Below are 18,500 nucleotides of genomic sequence, written 5' to 3'. Positions count from 1 at the left end.
GCAAAGCTCCAACCTTATCTCAGTGGGTCCCGCGGTTCCTGGCAGATTTCGCTAGCCTCAGAGACTCACTGTGACCGTCTACGAACCCCTTCTTCCTGTAGAGGCAAGGGTCACAGCCTACTGAGCCATTTTCATCATAAACCAGCAAGGGAGGTGAGGAGAAGCCACCCTCCCTCGCACAGTCTCTGTTGTCTCCCAGTCTCAGACATTAGTCAGGGAGGGGCGGGGGAGCCCGGGCACGCCCTCTACTCCGGGCTCCAGTCCAGGGACCCTGATAGTAGCAGCTCATGATAGCTGACTTTTTGGAAACAGGATGAGTACGATTCCCTGGGCCACTTCCCCACAGCAGCCCCACTTCCTCAATATTTACTTTACCCTTACCTTAGGGCCTCCTTCCTTGTGTCTGATAGGGTTTGTACTGCTCCATTTCTCCAGCAGCACAGCTTCCTCCTACAGTTCCTGACACATGTGCCCCAACCTGACTGGGAGGCTTTTAACTAGTTTCAGCCAGCCCCTGATTGGCTTCAGGTGTCCCAGTCAACCTAGCTGTCTTCCCTGCTTTCTGGAAGGATCTTAATTGGCCCCAGGTGTCTTAATTGACCTGGAGCAACTGTCATTTGCTTACCCTGGTAACAGGGATTTGTTTAGCCTGGGTCTAATATGTCTGCCTCCCAATACTTTCCTATAGCCATCTGGCCTTGCCCCATCACAAGAGTCATATTCTTTTATGTATTCTTGTGCAACTCCTTCCATTGATCTTTGTTTATCAAAATTGTATCACTATCAAATAGAACATGAAACTCATAATTGGCTGTCATGCACAAGGATGACATAAAGCAATTTTTTGTGGTGGAGGAAAGTATTTTTTTTCCTCTTCAGACTTATAAATGTATGTATAGGTGGCCATCCTCTACTCTGGTTACCTGTTGCATAAATTAAACCACAGAATTATGGTAGAGTGATAGCAAAGCCATAGTTCAGGTTGTGTACCAGAGAATAAAGGGAAAAGATTGGAAATATGCTAAATATTTTATGCCAGAAAAAAACATACAAAATAGAGTGTTCGGGGACTTAATTTTCAGTGTGATTGGAATTTTTAGGGATATGATGTATTTAAAATATTTTGGAATTAAAAATGGGTCGTTTTTGATGTTGGATCCCAAATGTATCACGTATATACATGGAAATTCTTCGAGTGATTGCTCACGTGCATTCCACATTAGGTGTGCATGCTCGCCACATGCACCGGTGTTGGAAGTTTTTTCCCTAGCAGTACCAATAGGGGAGCACCCCTAGCAACCTCTGGAGTGGCACCACCATGGTGTGGTTTAAGGGGTGCTGCACGCTCCGCTCACCCTCAGTTCCTTCTTGCCGCCAGTGAAGGTGCTTCAGAACTGCTGTGCTCCAGTTCTCCGCTGTAGCTTTCCCTGTTTGGACTGTCGTTTAGTTCATAGATAGTTAATACCTGTAGTTTTTTTAAAAAAGTTAAAATTATATAGATCGAGTAGAAGAACCGCGCCTGGGTTGGGGCATGCCCCACACCCCGAGCTTTAAGTTGTGTGACACTTGTAAATGGCCTATGCCCATAAGTGACCCGTACACTAGCTGCTTACGCTGTGTTGGGGAAACCCACGTCAGCGACCGCTGCAAAATTTGCAGATTTTTTAAGCCCCGGACTAAGAAGGAGCGGGATATATGGCTCCAAGCCATATTGATAGAATCGGCCCTGACACCGGCACTGCTATACCGCTCCAAGTTGGCACTGAGCACCGCACTGCTCCCCATCCATGGGACACTTCTAAGACAATGAAGAAGTGAACTTCTCTGTCAAGGCACCGAGGCAAGGCTGGGGGCGAGACTAGGCAGCTCTTGATCACCCTCAGCCTTGTGGTGTCCAACTCAAGTAGAGCAGAGTAGCCCAGTCCATTCCAAGCTGACCTCCGTGGATGCCAGTGACCACATACAGGTGCCCTCCACTCCAGAGGCCCTGCAGGCAGCTCAAGACGTAATGTCTCTCCCAGTACGGGCTGCACCGACCCCAGTGGCTCCCCAGTCCAGTGGCAAGCCAGCGCTTGGACTGCCACAATCGCCACCCGGGCGGTACCGCTCACGGTCGAGGGAAGGTTCCTGATGCCGCTCTCTGCAGAGTGACCACCCTGCTCACAGCCCGCACCGGTCCCCGTCGACCCCCACCCGGCTGGGTGCTGTGCAGCAGGGAATCAAGGCACCACTATGTATCGAGGGAGCACAGGCCTCAATGTCAGAGCATGCCCCGCCGGGACTGGGACCAATGGCACCAGAGGTTGCCGACTCCAAAAACCTACCGTAGCCCCTCACAGTACTGATGTCAACGCTGCTCACGTTCTTTGCCCCGGTTGAGGTCCCCGGCACAGCAGTGCTCCTGTAGCCCCAGGTGTAGATCGCCAACAACCAGCCATCGCAGATCCACCCAACGGAGCAGTTCGCAGAGCAGCCAGTACAGACGGTACTCCCACTCGTCTGCACCAGACTCAAGGTCTCGAGCCCGGCACCACTCATGACACTGTTACTCATCCCCAGCCCTGTATAGCAGTCATTTGTATACCAGCCCAGCCTCCCCTAGGAGCTGGCAGTCAGTGGACCAGACGAGTCCAGTGGGGCAGCCCGCCCCGACAGTGCCACAGCAAGTACAGTGGCACCAGGCTCCCTGGCCAGTGCTCTGGTACCAATGGACCCCATGGGCCCCGACGCAGCACCCGTTGGTGGCCCTCTCAGTAGCCAGGGCCTCAGACAGACCGTCACCCTCCCTTTCTCAGCCTCCCAGGAAGGGGTCAGTGGAGCTCTCTTCCGCAGCCCCAGACTCAGAAGGGGACCAAGAGCTGAGAACTGCAGCACTGGTGGGGATGCAGAGCACCACGTCTCCATCCTCCCCTGATGAGGCCATCATGGCGCCGCCTCCTCCTGTTCTCCAGGAGGACACACAAGCCCACCAAGAGCTCCTGAAAAGGGTGGCTTCAAGCGTCAATTTACAGGCAGAAGAGGTGGAGGAGCCTTCGGACTCCCCCTTTGATGTGCTCTCAGCCACAGCACCGGCTGGGTAGCCTTCCTCTCCACGAAGGGATGGCAAAAATCTCCACTGCCCTGTGGCAGACCCCATCTTCCTTGCCCCCGTATCTAAGAGGGCAGAGTGGAAGTATTTCTTGCCTGCCAAGGAGCACGAATGTCTCTATACCCACCCTGTCCCCAACTCACTGGTGGTCGAGGTGGTCAACCACAAGGAGCATCAACGCCAGCCCGCTCCCACCCCTAAGAATATGGAGTCGAGGAGGCTGGACTTGTTTAGTAGAAAGCTTTATTCTTCAAGCTTCCAGCTGAGGGTGGCAAACCACCAAGTCCTGCTGGGCAGATATGATTTTAACTTGTGGGGCTCAATGCCAAAGTTTGTGGACTCCCTCCAGGAGCGTGATAGGAAGGAGTATAAGGCCCTGATGGAGGAGGGCACTGCTGCTGCCAGAGCAGCCCCTCAGGCAGCCTCGGACACAGCAGCAAGAACTCTGGCCTCTGCGGTCTCCATGCGGAGGGCGTCGTGGCTCCTCTTGTCCGGGTTGTCCAATGAGGCACAGAGCTCCCTGCAGGACCTCCCCTTCCATGGCAAGGCCCCTGTTCGCGGAGCAAATGGTTATGAAATTACACAGTCTCAAGGACTCTTGTATGACCTTAAAGTCTCTTGGTCTCTATGTCCCGGCCCCAGCCAGGACCAAGTTCAAGCCTCAGCAGGCCCCCAGCCAAGCCACCCACTCCCGATATGAACCTTCTTATAAAAAATCCAGAGACTGTAAGAAGCATGCACAGCAGCAGTCTTGGCCTGCCCCCCAGCCTGGCCCCTCTAATGGCAAGCAGGCCGGTAAGCGCCAGTTTTGATGGGACGCCCGGGGACGACTTACCAGTCTGTACCAGAGATCGGCCCAACCTACCCTTCTCCAACTGTCTCTGTACTTTCCCCCCGGAGTGGTCGCTACTGACCTAGGACCGATGGGTCCTCAACACCATTTCCCGGAACTATACTCTCCAGTTTCTCTCTACCCCACCTACCTGCCCTTCCTCCCCATCCCTCTTCAGCGACTCCTCTCACGAGAGCCTACTTGAGCAAGAGGTGAGGCAGCTCCTTCATCTGGGAGCGGTGGAGGTGGTGCCTGCGGAGTTGGTGTCCAATGCGTCGGACTTGGGGTGGGGAGCCCATGTGGGAAACCTCCAGCCCCAAGGCCTGTGGTCTGCGCAGGAACTAGCCCTGCGCATAAACGTCAAAGAACTCTGGCCTGTGTGACCTTTCGCTCATGCCTTACGGGCAGGGTAGTCAGAGTTCTCACGGACAACAAGGCCTCGATTGTTCTACATCAACAGACAAGGCAGGGCCCGCTCCTCAGCCCTCTGCCAGGAAGCCCTCCAATTGTGGGATTTCTGCATCACCCACAATATCAGCGTGGAAGCCCACCACTTACCAGGGATCCAGAAGCAGATCACCTGAGCCGGGACTTCTCCCAACACGAGTGGTCGCTACACCCAGAGGTGGCTCACATGATCTTCCAAACATGGGCACTCCCCAAGTGGATCTCTTCACGACCAGGCAGAACCACCAGTGTCCCTGGTTCTGCTCCAGGAGGGGCCTGGGCACGGGCGTGATTTCCGATGCTTCCTTCTGACCTGGTTGGGTCAGCTGCTTTATGCTTTTCCTCCAATTCCACTGATCAGCAAGGTCCTGGAAAAAATCAAGACAGACAAGGCTTGCATCCTCATGATTGCCCTGGCATGGCCCAGACGACACTGGTACGGGACTCTTACGAACCTGTCCATTGCACCCCCGTGGCCGCTACCAACCCACCCAGACCTTCTCTCTCAGGACCAAAGTCGCCTCCTCCACCCCAACCTTGCAGCCCTCCACCTTACGGCGTGGTTGCTCAATGGTTAGGCCAAGGGGAAAGGATCTGCTCGGAGGGCATCCAGCAAGTCCTCCTGGAATGCAGGAGGCCCTCCACGCGTGAGGCCTACCTGGCAAAATGGTCAAGGTTCCTGGTGGGCCGCTGATCATGGCATCTCACCAGTGGCTGCCCCATTCCAGCTTGTACTGTATTACCTCCTTCATCTCAGAGCCCAAGGCCTAGTGCCTTTATCCGTCAAAGTACATCTGGCAGCCATATCGGCCTTCCACCTGCCTGTTCAGGGACACGCAGTATTTTCTCATGCCATGACCAGTCGATTCCTTAAGGGCTGTATCGCCTCTTTCTTTATGTTAGGCCCCCGGTTCCACAGTGGGACCTGAACTTGGTTCTGGCCAGGCTGGCAGGGCCTCCATTTGAGCCACTTGCCACATACTCCTGGTCCCACCTTTCATGGAAAGTAGCCTACTGTGGAATGTACATGAGCAATCACTCAGAGAAGAAAAGACAGTTACCTTTTCCGTAGCTGGTGTTCTTCAAGATGTGTTGCTTATGTCCATTCCACATCCCACCCTCCTTCCCCACTGTCAGAGTTGTCTGGCAAGAAGGAACTGAGGGTGGGGGGGCATACAGCGCCTCTTATACCGTGCCATGGTGGCGCCACTCCAGGGGTCGCTGGGGCGCTCCCCTACAGGTACTGCTAGGGGAAAAACTTCTGGCACTGGTGCACATGGTGAGCACGTACACCTACTGTGGAATGGACCCGAGCAACACATCTCGAAGAACACCAGTTACGGAAAAGGTAACTGTCTTTTCTACAATAAACCTCTGATGTCAATTACTATATATCTATAGTTTACACAAATACCAATTTTATGTTTTTCTCTGTTGTAATTTTAAAGAATAATAATCTTTGAAAGTGTGGCATTAAAGGTATGATGATTTTATTTTGCTTAGGAAGCAACTCATGTCAACATAGTGCTACATGTAGGGGTTTACATGATGAACTGTTGTCTGTGTAGAATTCAGAGGCTGCAATATTTACAACTTCTGGCACTCACAATAGAGACAAACAGATAAACTCTTTCCCCCAACTCCTTGACACCATAGTTCCCTTCCTCCTCCCAGCTTCCCAATCCCCAGTTGTACCAGGTGCCCAATCATTTCCCTCTCCTGCTCTCAGCTAGTCCCCTGCATCCTTCTCTTTTCTTCCAACCTCTATGCTCCCCAGCTTTCTTTTAGTCCTAATCCTCCACACTCCACTCCCATCTCTCCTGCTGCTCCCAGCCCTCCGTGCTCCCAGGGATGACTCTTCTGCTTTCAAACGCCCCCCTCTTCTCCCGAACCTGGGGGAGCTATGAACAAAGGGACACCAATACTGTATAAAAAGAATTAGGAAATTAATGCAAATAAAAACTTCATTTTGTGACAGTTAAGGTTGCACCAAGTTCTACCCTGCCAACCCAAAACCTTAAAAGCGTGAAAACCAGAAGTTAAGGAAAAAGTCACTGGTATTCTTTGTCATTTGCACATTGCCAAAAACACACCTCATCAAACTTTTGCTTCCATCTCTTCTTATTCCTGGGGGCATTCTCTGCGCCAAAAAATTAAAAAATTCTGCACACAATATTTTAAAATTCTGCACATTTTATTTGTCAAAATAACACCATATAATCACTCCAGTTCAAATTATTTTGGTAATTTATTTCAAAATACCTGTCAACAATTACATCTGTAAAAATATTGACACAAAAAAAATCGCCTCAGGAGTAGAGTGTTAAAGAAACCCCTATGGCAACCTAGTTCCTGTTTCTCTGCCCGCTTCCTCCCTCCAGAGCCCAGCTGCAGGGTCCCCCTTGCCCAGATATCTGCACCTCCTTCCCCTCAGAGCCCAGCCATGCCCCCTCCCGAGCCCAGGGATCCAGAGGGAGAAACAGCCTAATGCTCGGTCCCAGGTTTGCACGGTGTTTCCTGCATGCCACCCTCTCCTTCCCGCAGGGCATGCTGGTAACTGCAGCTGTCAGGAACCCACTAGTTCCCTCCCCCGACAGTGTCTTCTGTGTGTATGCTGGGCTCTGCTGGGTCCAGTGGCCCCTAGTGGTGGCCAGCAGCACGGCAGCCCATTTCTGTGGGGGAAAGGAAATTCTGTGTGAACAATGTTAATTTTGCAAAATTCTGCATTGTGCAGTGGCGCAGAATTCCCGAAGGAGTATCTTATACATACCAAGAAGCCATATGTACTTCATTAGACTTGTGCTGTTGTGCAAAAAGTTAACTGTGATCTTGTATACTTTTGTATCGAAAGATCAGTGCATCTGATTGTTACACAGTCTATGTATTTAGGCAGTTATTTTGTCTTAATGCTACTGAGGTCCCCCTGTTAAGGAGTGCTCTCAGTATTCCTTTTTTGTATTTGATTGATAGAAGTGAAAGCCTCATGGGGTGTTGGTGTGTTCTGGACTATGTGAAAATGTCAGTGTACGTAGGATGCTTTTCGCTTAAGTTTCAATTTACATAATTTTGAAGTTTTGGGTTGGTGTGGTGTGCCTTGTTGCTATCACTATACAAAGGTTTTGTTTATATTATTAAAAGAAAAGGACTGCCCATAAGTATCAGGCAAACCTCAGCTCACCCCTTTGCAGCATGCCTGGAAGACCAGAAAATCCACATGCAGACAGACCCAGATGCAGAACATGAAGAGCATGACAGATTCTGGTAGTATGCTATAGACTATTATAAATGTAATAAATGATCATGTGTAAAACAGTGACGTTTCTAGGATGTTATATATCACATTTTATTGTAATAAGTCACTGTATGCATTTTAAAATCACTCTTAGACATTTTTACCGGCCTTTCTCACCACCTCTTACTATCTTCGCTAAAAATGCAAATGTTGCAGAAATTGTGAATTCTGATCTGTTTCCAAATGTGTGTGTGTGGTGCATTTTTAAATACAGAGTGTAAAATTTTGGTTTTATTGAGTTTTTGATACTTTAAATTGAGACTGAAAATATGCTGAAAGTCAAAAACTTGTTCTTCCTTATTAATTAGGATAACATCTTTTCCTTTTTTAAATTTTTTAGAGCCTTTCTTTAAATGAAACAAGCTCCAGCCTGTTTGCTTTTTTTCTGCAAATGATCCATAACAACATCCTGGAGATTGAGGGCAGGTAAATGAGTTTATGAAAAGAAACATCAATTTCTGCCATTCTGCTCTGTCAACCAAAAATCTTTCAATTGGCACTAAGGATGTAACCTTCTTAACTAGCTTTCATTAGATGGGATATGGTACTTGACCTTAGTTTGAAATGCAGTTGTCATTTAATTTAGGTTAGAATCTATAAAAGCATGAATGGTCTTGGAATGGAAACTTTTTATTCACATAATAAATTCTGTTTCTTTCAAATGAAAATATGCACATTTTAAAAACATCTTGCTGTTTGCTGTAAGACAGAACCACTTACAGTTAAAAATAAGTGAATCAATTGCAAAGGAAAGAGATCAGAGATGCTTAGTAAGATCTTGGAGATTCATAGTGGCTACTAGGAAGAAGGCAACATCAACACAGTTTTACTAATCTTGTTTTAGTTCCTTACTGTGCAAAAATTACTCTCCTCCTTTTTCAGTTGGGCTTGTTTAGAAGGGTGAGATCGGGGGTAAATGCAAATGTGATAATTATTAAAACTACTTGTAACTATATAACTTTTCTATCTAGTTTTAAAGATGCTGTAATACTGTAGATTTTGCATTTATTTTATCAAAATTTCTCAAAATTTACTTGTAGCCACTAGGCAGCAAATGTGTATCATGTTCACAAAGCAAGTGCTTGCAAGCCACTTACTACTTTGTCTTTGGTTTAAAGTTCAGAGTTAAAATGGTGGTTTATGTTGGGATTAAAGAGTAGCTGCCATAAGCCACTGATGCTGATATTTAACAAATTTTGGAGTACATGGGAAGATCCAGAGGACTAGAAAGAAGCTAATGTTGTGTCTGTTTTTACAAAGAACAAATGGGATATCCTGGGATCTGTAGGCTAGTTAGGTATTGATATTAATCATGGTTAAAATAATAGAAAGGCTTTCAGTGGTCCAAAGGTGAAAATGTAACCCAGCAAGATAATGCTACGCTGAGGGAATCTAGAAAATCAGCATTTGACACATTTCTCTCAAATATAAATGTTGACCCTCTCACATGTGGAGTCTTAAGGAGTTTCCAAGGGCTTGTCTACAATTACCGGGGGATCAATGCGTGGCAATCGATGTATCGACGGTCGATTTAGGGGGTCTAGTGAAGACCCGCTAAATCGACCACAGATCACTCCCCCATTGACTCCTGTACTCCACCGGATTGAGAAGAATAAGGGGAGTCAATGGGAGAGCGTCTCCCATCGACGTCACATAGTGTGGACCCCACGGTAAGTAGATCTAAGCTACATCAACTTGAGTTATGCTATTCATGTAACTCAAATTAGATTGACTTTTCCCTGTAGTGTAGACAAGGCCTAAGGAAACTATGCAGGGTGATGCTGTGAGACAGAAGTTGATTGAAGTGAATGAAAATTAATGTTGTCTTCTGTTTTCATATAGAATGGCTGTGAATTTGTTCAATAAATAATTGAAGTTATATAATTTTAAATGAGTTTAATTTATCATTGGTATGGACATGCATCATGATTTTAGTGGTGGGAATTGAAAATTGCAATGTTTGGTTATTTATATTTTTTTAAACAAAGGTACTATTACAATTTTCAGACTTTTTTATCAAGAGCTTAAGTTTTTATGTATTTTAATTTTATAATACTTACAACATTTGTTTGCAGTTTGAGTTTTCTTTCTAAACTGGAATGAAAATTTCTTCATTTTTAAAATTTGCTTTAATTAACCAAGGTATCACTGTCTTTTTTTAAATATAGTATTGAACATGCAGCATTTGTTCAGAGAAGCATGGATAATAATTATTATAAAAATATTTTAAGCAATGAAAAATGTTTTAAGAGAACAACTAATTACTTCTGTACACATCCCTTAATTTCCTAATTTAACCAGTAACTTGTTAGTGTGAACTTCAAGTCCTTTCACTTTTTAGTTAACAGTTGATCCAAGGGGTCTAGATAGTGTTCAGAAGTTACTCAGTAGTTGTTATAAAGGTTTCTGCCATCCTCTGTATCTTCTACATATTTATATTGTCACATTTTGTTTGTCTGAAAAAATAAATTTTGTGGCTATAGAAGACATAAGAGAAATGGTTAGGTGATAGTGTGGATCTGAAAATATATGAAAATAGAAGACAATTGTGCTTTTTGGTCAGTTATAAACTTAGAACTTCCAGTGATTTAAAATGTGTAAATCACTGGACTAATTAATAATTAGGCAAAGGAAAAAAGTTCTAGAGTAACTAATTCCTGATGTCAGCTTTGGAACTTCATATGCCTGTGTTCTTAGAAGAAACAACTAAACATTAAAGGAATAGATAAGTGTATAAGTCTTCCAGGTGTCTAATATTAACCGTATGTGTTTCTTGGCTATATTGCTTACCTTTTCGTATGATTATAAAAATTGTAAATAAACCTCTCATGGCTAACTGAAGTTTTCTGTTGCCAGTTCTAATTTACATTCTGCTTATTTATTAGATACTACTTACAGTGTTGTGGAATTCCGCAGGGCTCTATTTTATCAACTCTGCTTTGCAGTTTATGCTATGGAGACATGGAAAACAAATTATTCTGTGGAATACAGCGAGATGGGTAGGGTAATTTTTCTTTTTCTATATTTTGGTTGATTACTTCTATGGTGCTGTTACTTTGCATAGTTCTTTTCAGACTTTCTGTTAGATTTGAAAAAGCGGCAAAGAGTCCTGTGGCATCTTATAGACTAACAGATGTATTGGAGCATAAGCTTTCGTGGATGAATACCCACTTTGTCGGATGCATGTAGTGGAAATTTCCAGAGGCAGGTATAAATATGCAAGCAAGAATCAGGCTAGGGAGAATGAGGTTAATTCAATCAGGGAGGATGAGGCCCTCTTCTAGCAATTGAGGTGTGCACACCTACAAGCATCTGACGAAGTGGGTATTCACCCACGAAAGCTTATGCTCCAATACGTCTGTTAGTCTATAAGGTGCCACAGGACTTTCTGCCACTTTTACAGATTCAGACTAACATGGCTACCCCCCTGATGTTAGATTTGAGAAATCTTTGCAGTAGTGGCATAACAAATACTCTACGTATAAAATAGGATATGCAAATTAAACTTTTTTTTTACCATACAAAAAATTTCTTTTTTTCTGAGCTTCTCCCAGTGCTTTACCTACAATGCTTCTTTAAGTGTTAGCCCCATTTCAAAGCAACACAGATCCATTGTTTTTGGAGAAAATCATCAATTCTCAAGGAATTGTGAAATCTAATGGCCAATAATAATAAAGATACCTAGCTGTTATATGGTAGTCTTCATCAGTAGATCCCAAAGTGTGTCACATCTTTAATATAGTTACTCTATCCAAAATGTCTTGTGTGTTTCACAAAAGGAATTTTAACCTGTCTCCCCTAAAAGCTGCATAAAATTATAGATTTGAATAAAACACAGTGAGGATGGAATATTCAGACACACTACGTCAGTAATTAAAATCTTTATTGGAGTCCTCGAATACCATGCCTGTTTATAGCAGGTTCTTCACTAGTTTGGTTGATCACACTGCAATTGTGTGGAGCTACTACACATCACCTTTATATATGGTAGAAAGGGGCTGGGAATTTACCTTACAAAAACATTAGCGTTTAAATACATTTTGTTTCATAATTTTTCATGCATGGTTGAGATACTAATTAAGATGATTTGGCAGCAAGCTAATTTTTGCTGTTTTCATGTCAGAGCTCTAATTTCATTATCTAGGGATATGAAACTAGTATATAGGGGATATACTAGGTTTGTTTCTGACACTTAAACAATTGGCCTCCCCAAGGAATCTTAGGCCCTGACCTTGCTGCATGCTAAGTATTCTTAGTGTCTCACAGGACCAAGCCCATACAAATTAATTTCCTTAAATATGTTATTTGTCTAATCAGGAATTTGTAAAATTCCTTTGTCTGCTATTTATGAGGAGAACCAAATCCATAAAATGGCCCAACTACTATACCATTAGTACTAAGGCATTTTAGTTCTTGTGGTCACTGGTAAAATGAAACTGTTTATTGTGGATAGGTAAAATCATATGAGTTTCTGATTTTCTGAGGGCCTCGCTGTAGGGACAGAGTGGGGGTAGTTTGACTGCCTCAACTGAATTTCCATACTTTCCAAAGTTTGGGGGTTTCTCTAAATTTAATCTTAATTATGAATTTTCCTGGGTTTCTAACACTGTTGCTTTTAATATCAGTGTTCTCATTCTTGGAAAATGATATCCATTCAAACCACTGCAATATGCCTGCAGCCTTAACTCCACCATAATGAAGGTTTGTGCAGGAATTTCCTTAGTGTCTTTAACTGGTAACATGGGAGTGAAGAGCAAAAGGGGCTGGAGGGAAAGTTGTTCCACGCCCCCATTCCCTTCTTGAGGTCTGCAGGAAGGGAGCTTCAATATTACGTCCTTCATGGTCCTTATGAAGGGATCCCAGCTCCTGTGGATCTTAGGAGGCTCTGCCTTGGTAAGTATATCAACTCTCTGAGCCTTAGGAGATTTGCCAGGTACCCACCAATGCTACAGGTTTAGGAGGATTGTAAGATGTCCCACAGTCTCTTCCCACAAGTATTATGCATACCTGGCATGATGAGTCCTGGGAGTCTTGCAGCCCATTGCCCTCTGAGATTTAGGAGGCTCTTTGAGGGCTTCCTGAAATCCTAGTCCCCATGAATGTAAAGAGATTTTCTGCCCTCCCACACCTATGCACATACACCAACACCTGCTAGTCTTAAAATGCTTATCAGGGTCCACCCCTTCCTGAATCTTAGGAGGCCCTTTGGTGGTCTCCTAATACAGATTCTATCCTGTGATCTTTAGGGGAGGCTATTCGGTGGAGTTTGGGGGCCGTTCACTCCAGTCCTTAATAAGCTACTCAGCCCAGTTGACCCATAATAGGATCATTGAATCCCTAATGAGCCAAATTAGGGTCACAGGTCATTATTGGAGTATACCTCAGCTCCATAAGGTTTGCCCCTGCCATCTAGCCTCTGTAATCTCCCTGTGTATTCTTTTCTCCTGTGAACTTTAGGAGATGCGCAGGAGTATCACTCCACCTGGGTAACTGCATCAGCCCATTGTTAAATATTAGGATGCCCACATCAATGGCATAGAAGTGAAGAGGCTAGTAGACTTCTACTCATACCCATTCTCCACAAATGCTGGTAACCCATCAATACCCCATTGCACAAGCCTCCTTAAGTCTTCTAGGGCCCCCTGTAGGTTAATTAAAATGCCAATGAGTGGTCAAAGATTTATGTATTGACTGAGTGAGAACTAGGAGTTAAGAGCCAAGGTGCTTTTCAAGATCCCATTATGCACCAATCTGCATCTCTAGGCATATAAATACTGTTAAAAATCTGGCCCTTTGGCTGAGATTTTCAAAGTAATCTGAAAGTGTTAGGTGTCAGATTTCCACTGAATTTAAAAATCTCAGCTTTAGTGATGATGCAATTTAGTACTGGATTGACAGCTTTGGAAATCTGAAATCCTCTGTCTGCAGGAAATTACAGAACAGGCAGCAAGCAGATAAACATCCCTAAACTGGTCAGTCAGTCTTAATTTGTGCTTTTATGTGGCCATGAGAAACTAAGTTGCTATGGTCATATATGAAAATCTGTTCCAGCTTTCTGTACGTGACCCTGCATTATGGCAGACTACAATACAGATATGCTTTAGTTCCCAAGTTCACTAATTAAAGTTCACTATAGGCAAAATTCGCTAATTAAAAGTGTGTGTGCGTGTGTGTGTGTGTGTGTATTGTGACAGGGTCAGGCCAGATGGCTACAGGAGAGTGATAGAACTCAGATATATTAGCCCCAGGTTAAGTAGGTCCCTTTTCCCTGGGTAAGGTAACAGGGAAGGTTCCAGAACAATCAGGAACTTTCTGGAAACAATTAAGGCAGACAGGCTGATTAGAACACCTGCAGCCAATCAAGAAGCTGCTAGAATCAATTAAGGCAGGCTAATCAGGGCACCTGGGTTTAAAAAGGAGGTCACTTCAGTTTGTGGTGTGTGTGCGAGGAGCTGGGAGCAAGAGGCGCAAGAAGCTGAGAGTGAGAAGGCGTTCTACTGGAAGACTGAGAAGTACCAGCATTTTCAGACATCAGGAGGAAGGTCCTGTGGTGAGAATAAAGAAGGTGTTGGGAGGAGGCCATGGGGAAGTAGCCCAGGGAGTTGTAGCTGTCACACAGCTGTTACAGGAGCCACTGTAAACGGCTGCAATCCACAGGGCCCTGGGCTGGGACCCGGAGTAGAGGGCGGGCCATCCCTCCATTCCCCCAACTCCCTACTTGATACCGGAGGAGTTGACCTGGACTGTGGGTTACACCAGAGGGGAAGGTCTCTGGCCTGTTCCCCAATCCAATAGGTGGATCAGCAGAGACTGCGGGGATTGTTCTTCTTCCTTTTCCCCATGCTGGCCAGTGATGAGGCTAACTGAGTGAACGGCAGATTTGAGCCACAAAAGGGGCCAAACTGAGGGCTGCCGTGAACCTCTGAGGCAAGCAAATCCGCCAATAAGTGCAGGACCCACCAAGGCAGAGGAGGAACTTTGTCACAGTGTATGTGTGTGTGTGTGTGTGTGTGTGTGTGTATGTGTTTGTACAGTTAGGCCTGGTTGCAACTAAAATGTAGGTCAACCTAGCTACGTCACACAGGGGAGTGAAAAATTCACACCCCAGGGAGATATAGCTAAGCTGACCTAAGCCCCAGTGTAGACACCACTAGACTGACAAAAGAAATTCTTCCGTTGACTTGGCTACTGCCTCTTGAGAGAGTGGGTTTACTACGGTGATGGAAAAACCCTTCCATTGCTGTAGCAAGTGTGAACACTGTGGTACTAGAGCTGTAGCTGTGCCTCTGTAGCATCTGAAGAATAGACAAACACTTGTGGGAACAATGTAACAATGGGGGAAATTCTCATTGAAATTTTTTGTAGGCAGTTTGGAGATCATATTGCTTGCTTGGTTTCATTTTGTGAATAAAAACAGAATAAGTACACTAGTCTATAGCCATCCACTTTAGGAACAACACAGAAGAAAAGAATATTTTCAAACTAAATATAAATTTGTTTAACTTTTTTTTTTTTTTTAATTCCAGAGTGCTGATACGGTTAATTGACGACTTTTTGCTACTTACACCTCACTTAACACTAGCGAAAACTTTTCTGAGGTATGCCTTCAAGGACCGAAGTTTAAAATAATAAGCATTAGTACATTTTGTTTGCATTGACCTCCTGTATAGAAGCATATATATTTTGTTCATTGATTAATATTTCGGTATTGATAAAATAAAATTTAAATTAAATGTGGAGGGTTTTTTTCAAGAAAATGTTTAAACTTCCCGTTCTGGAAAGGTGAGTGTCATGATAGATCACTGTTTCTGAGTCCGTGCTCTGTTGCATTTGACTGGCAACAATCGTATAGTTAAGTACTTGGACATCAGCCAGTATCAAAATACTATATGTCTGCCCCAGCTGGATCTCTGATGACCCCTACTGTCCCTAGTTTAAAGCTCCTTTCTACCTGCTGATGTTGATGGGGCTCCATGCTGCAGTTGTTAAGGTGAACTGGGCTGGAGGAGCTGACCATTGTCTATTTGACCATTTTGTCTCAGTCTTTAAAAGCTGTTCTGGGTACATTAATAAAAAGTCCATACTAAGCAGTCATGACTGCTGTCTTTAATTCTTGGGGAAAGGCTTTGGCTCTTCGATGGTCTAGCAGTACTAAACATTCTCTGATATGAATGATCTTGGGTGAGTATCTGAAGATATTCCTGGCCCCCTAGTGGCAACAAGGATGTCCAATGTGAAACTTCCTTGAAAGGACTCAAAGAACAATTGTTTAAAATTCTTCAGAGTTATATTCTTCTGTTGGGTTGCCAAGAGAGAGACACAGATACCATGGAGATGAAAGCAGCATAAATACCTGCGGGGGAGAAGGGCTTACATTGATGCCAAATGCCTTTTTGCAAGTCCAATGGGAAAAGTCTTGAAGGTGTATTTTAAAGTTCTTAATGCAATCAGCTGTATCTTGCTCTTTGTGGCCAGTTAGACATTTTGAGGAGTTACGGGTGGTGTCTAGTATCAATTAGAAGAGATTAACTTGAGACTCTCTAAGTGCAGGTTGAGGCACTAGTGAAATAAGTCATACCACTCATGTGCTGTGAACATCCCTTGTTTTACTCAGGGGGAAGGGTGAGAGGGGGAATTCTGCACCAAAAACTTAAAAATTTTACACAGTATTTTAAAATGCTGCAAAATTCTGAATATTTTATACAGTATGTCAAAATAATGCAGTTGAATCACACCACTTTTGATTATTTTGGTTGTTTATTTAAACTACAATACAGTGGATGGAGAATGGGAGTGGGGAGCATTGGAGGAAATTCCCAAACTCCCTTTGTCTAATAATGTAGCTTTGATCCTTTATTTCTAGTTGTTAATAAACAAATATATGCAGCCATATGCTCAGAGTTACATCATAGGCAATGAAGAGAAAGTGAGGGCTGGGTAATCAAACTCACAATTTATCCTGGCTACTGACCATCTCCAGAAAGGTCAGTAGCAAACAGTTCATGGAGCACATTTTGATAGGAAAATTTTTCAGTCCAAAAATTCAGACCAGTTCTAATCACTAAAGCACCATAAGCATTTATAAAGCCATACTGTCATTTACAGTAAGGCTCCTTTACACCACTCTGACAATGTAAACGAGTCTTAAAACTTTTACACCTGTTTTGTGCTCCTGGGGGAATTCACTAAGAATGGGAACAATTCACTAACAACAATGGGAACAACTAAGCAGGCAGGCTGCCACATTATGCTCTGTGTGAGGAGACAGAGCCTGCCTCATGCCTACCTCCGAACACTCCAAAGCCCTGCACCTCCATGCTGGGCGCTCTGCAATAGCGAGCAAGAGGGACAGAGTCTCTCTTAGTTTGTTTGATGATCGTGATGATACTTTCCAAATTGCTGCACTTTATGTCAGTGTCTGTCTTTTGTCATCACCATGTTTCTGAAGTTTGGGTAACGTACAGTAAAGTCCTAACTTGTTTTCCCAGAGATAATTAGAATACATGGTGCTCTCCTAGTAATGGCTGGTCTTAGACCTCCTGGATTTGGCAGAGAGGTTTTGTCAGACACAATAAGTCTCTGCAAGGACCATGCTTTAGGTCAGAGGTGGGCAAACCCTCCTGCCTGGCCCCTGAGCCCCTGGCCCGGGAGGCTCATCCCCAGTCCCTCCCCCGCTGTTCCCTCTCCCCTGCAGCCTCAGCTCACTGCGCTGCTGGCGCAATGCTCCGAGCAGGCACTGCAAGCTCCTGGGGCAGCACAGCTGCAGAGCCCGGCATGACCCGGTGCTCTGTGCCACACGGTCAGGGAGCAGGGCAGGTTGGATAGAGGGCAGGGGAGTTTTGGGGGGTGGTCAGGGGGTGGATAGGGGTCAGGGTGGTCAGAGAGCAGGGAACAGGGGGTTTGAATGGTGGCAGGGGTCCGGGGGGGCAGTCACGAAGGGGGGGGTTGGATGGGGCAGGGGTTCTGGGGGCAGACAGAGGACAGGGAGAATCATAGAATATCAGGGTTGGAAGGGACCCCAGAAGGTCATCTAGTCCAACCCCCTGCTCGAAGCAGGACCAATTCCCAGTTAAATCATCCCAGCCAGGGCTTTGTTAAGCCTGACCTTAAAAACCTCTAAGGAAGGAGATTCTACCACCTCCCTAGGTAACGCATTCCAGTGTTTCACCACCCTCTTAGTGAAAAAGTTTTTCCTAATATCCAATCTAAACCTCCCCCATTGCAACTTGAGACCATTACTCCTCGTTCTGTCATCTGCTACCATTGAGAACAGTCTAGAGCCATCCTCTTTGGAACCCCCTTTCAGTTAGTTGAAAGCAGCTATCAAATCCCCCCTCATTCTTCTCTTCTGCAGACTAAACAATCCCAGCTCCCTCAGCCTCTCCTCATAAGTCATGTGCTCTAGACCCCTAATCATTTTTGTTGCCCTTCGCTGGACTCTCTCCAATTTATCCACATCCTTCTTGTAGTGTGGGGCCCAAAACTGGACACAGTACTCCAGATGAGGCCTCACCAGTGTCGAATAGAGGGGAACGATCACATCCCTCGATCTGCTGGCTATGCCCCTACTTATACATCCCAAAATGCCATTGGCCTTCTTGGCAACAAGGGCACACTGTTGACTCATATCCAGCTTCTCGTCCACTGTCACCCCTAGGTCCTTTTCCGCAGAACTGCTGCCTAGCCATTCGGTCCCTAGTCTGTAGCTGTGCATTGGATTCTTCCATCCTAAGTGCAGGACCCTGCACTTATCCTTATTGAACCTCATCAGATTTCTTTTGGCCCAATCCTCCAATTTGTCTAGGTCCTTCTGTATCCTATCCCTCCCCTCCAGCGTATCT

The 18,500-nt window shown here is 45.1% G+C and overlaps 1 protein-coding gene and 1 long non-coding RNA gene across 4 annotated transcripts in view; one reads left to right on the top strand and one right to left on the bottom strand.

The window, feature by feature from the left end:
- Window positions 1-18,500, top strand: part of TERT (telomerase reverse transcriptase) — a 125,313-nt gene that overhangs the window by 43,898 nt on the left and 62,915 nt on the right. Inside the window, exons 8-10 of the mRNA XM_074945081.1 lie at window positions 8,000-8,085; window positions 10,545-10,658; window positions 15,186-15,257. Of these exons, the coding sequence (XP_074801182.1) occupies window positions 8,000-8,085; window positions 10,545-10,658; window positions 15,186-15,257 (272 nt within the window). The remainder of the gene's footprint in view (window positions 1-7,999; window positions 8,086-10,544; window positions 10,659-15,185; window positions 15,258-18,500) is intronic.
- Window positions 3,383-18,500, bottom strand: part of LOC141982754 (uncharacterized) — a 35,986-nt gene continuing 20,868 nt past the window's right edge. For all 3 annotated transcript variants that reach the window (XR_012638212.1, XR_012638214.1, XR_012638213.1), the window contains 2 exons: window positions 4,479-4,735; window positions 3,383-3,639 (listed from right to left, as the gene is read on the bottom strand). This is a non-coding gene — a long non-coding RNA (uncharacterized LOC141982754). The remainder of the gene's footprint in view (window positions 3,640-4,478; window positions 4,736-18,500) is intronic.

This window comes from Natator depressus, chromosome 2, assembly GCF_965152275.1.
Source record: "Natator depressus isolate rNatDep1 chromosome 2, rNatDep2.hap1, whole genome shotgun sequence".
In the NCBI taxonomy this organism is placed as follows: domain Eukaryota; kingdom Metazoa; phylum Chordata; order Testudines; family Cheloniidae; genus Natator; species Natator depressus.
This window is presented reverse-complemented; position numbering and strand designations above follow the sequence as displayed.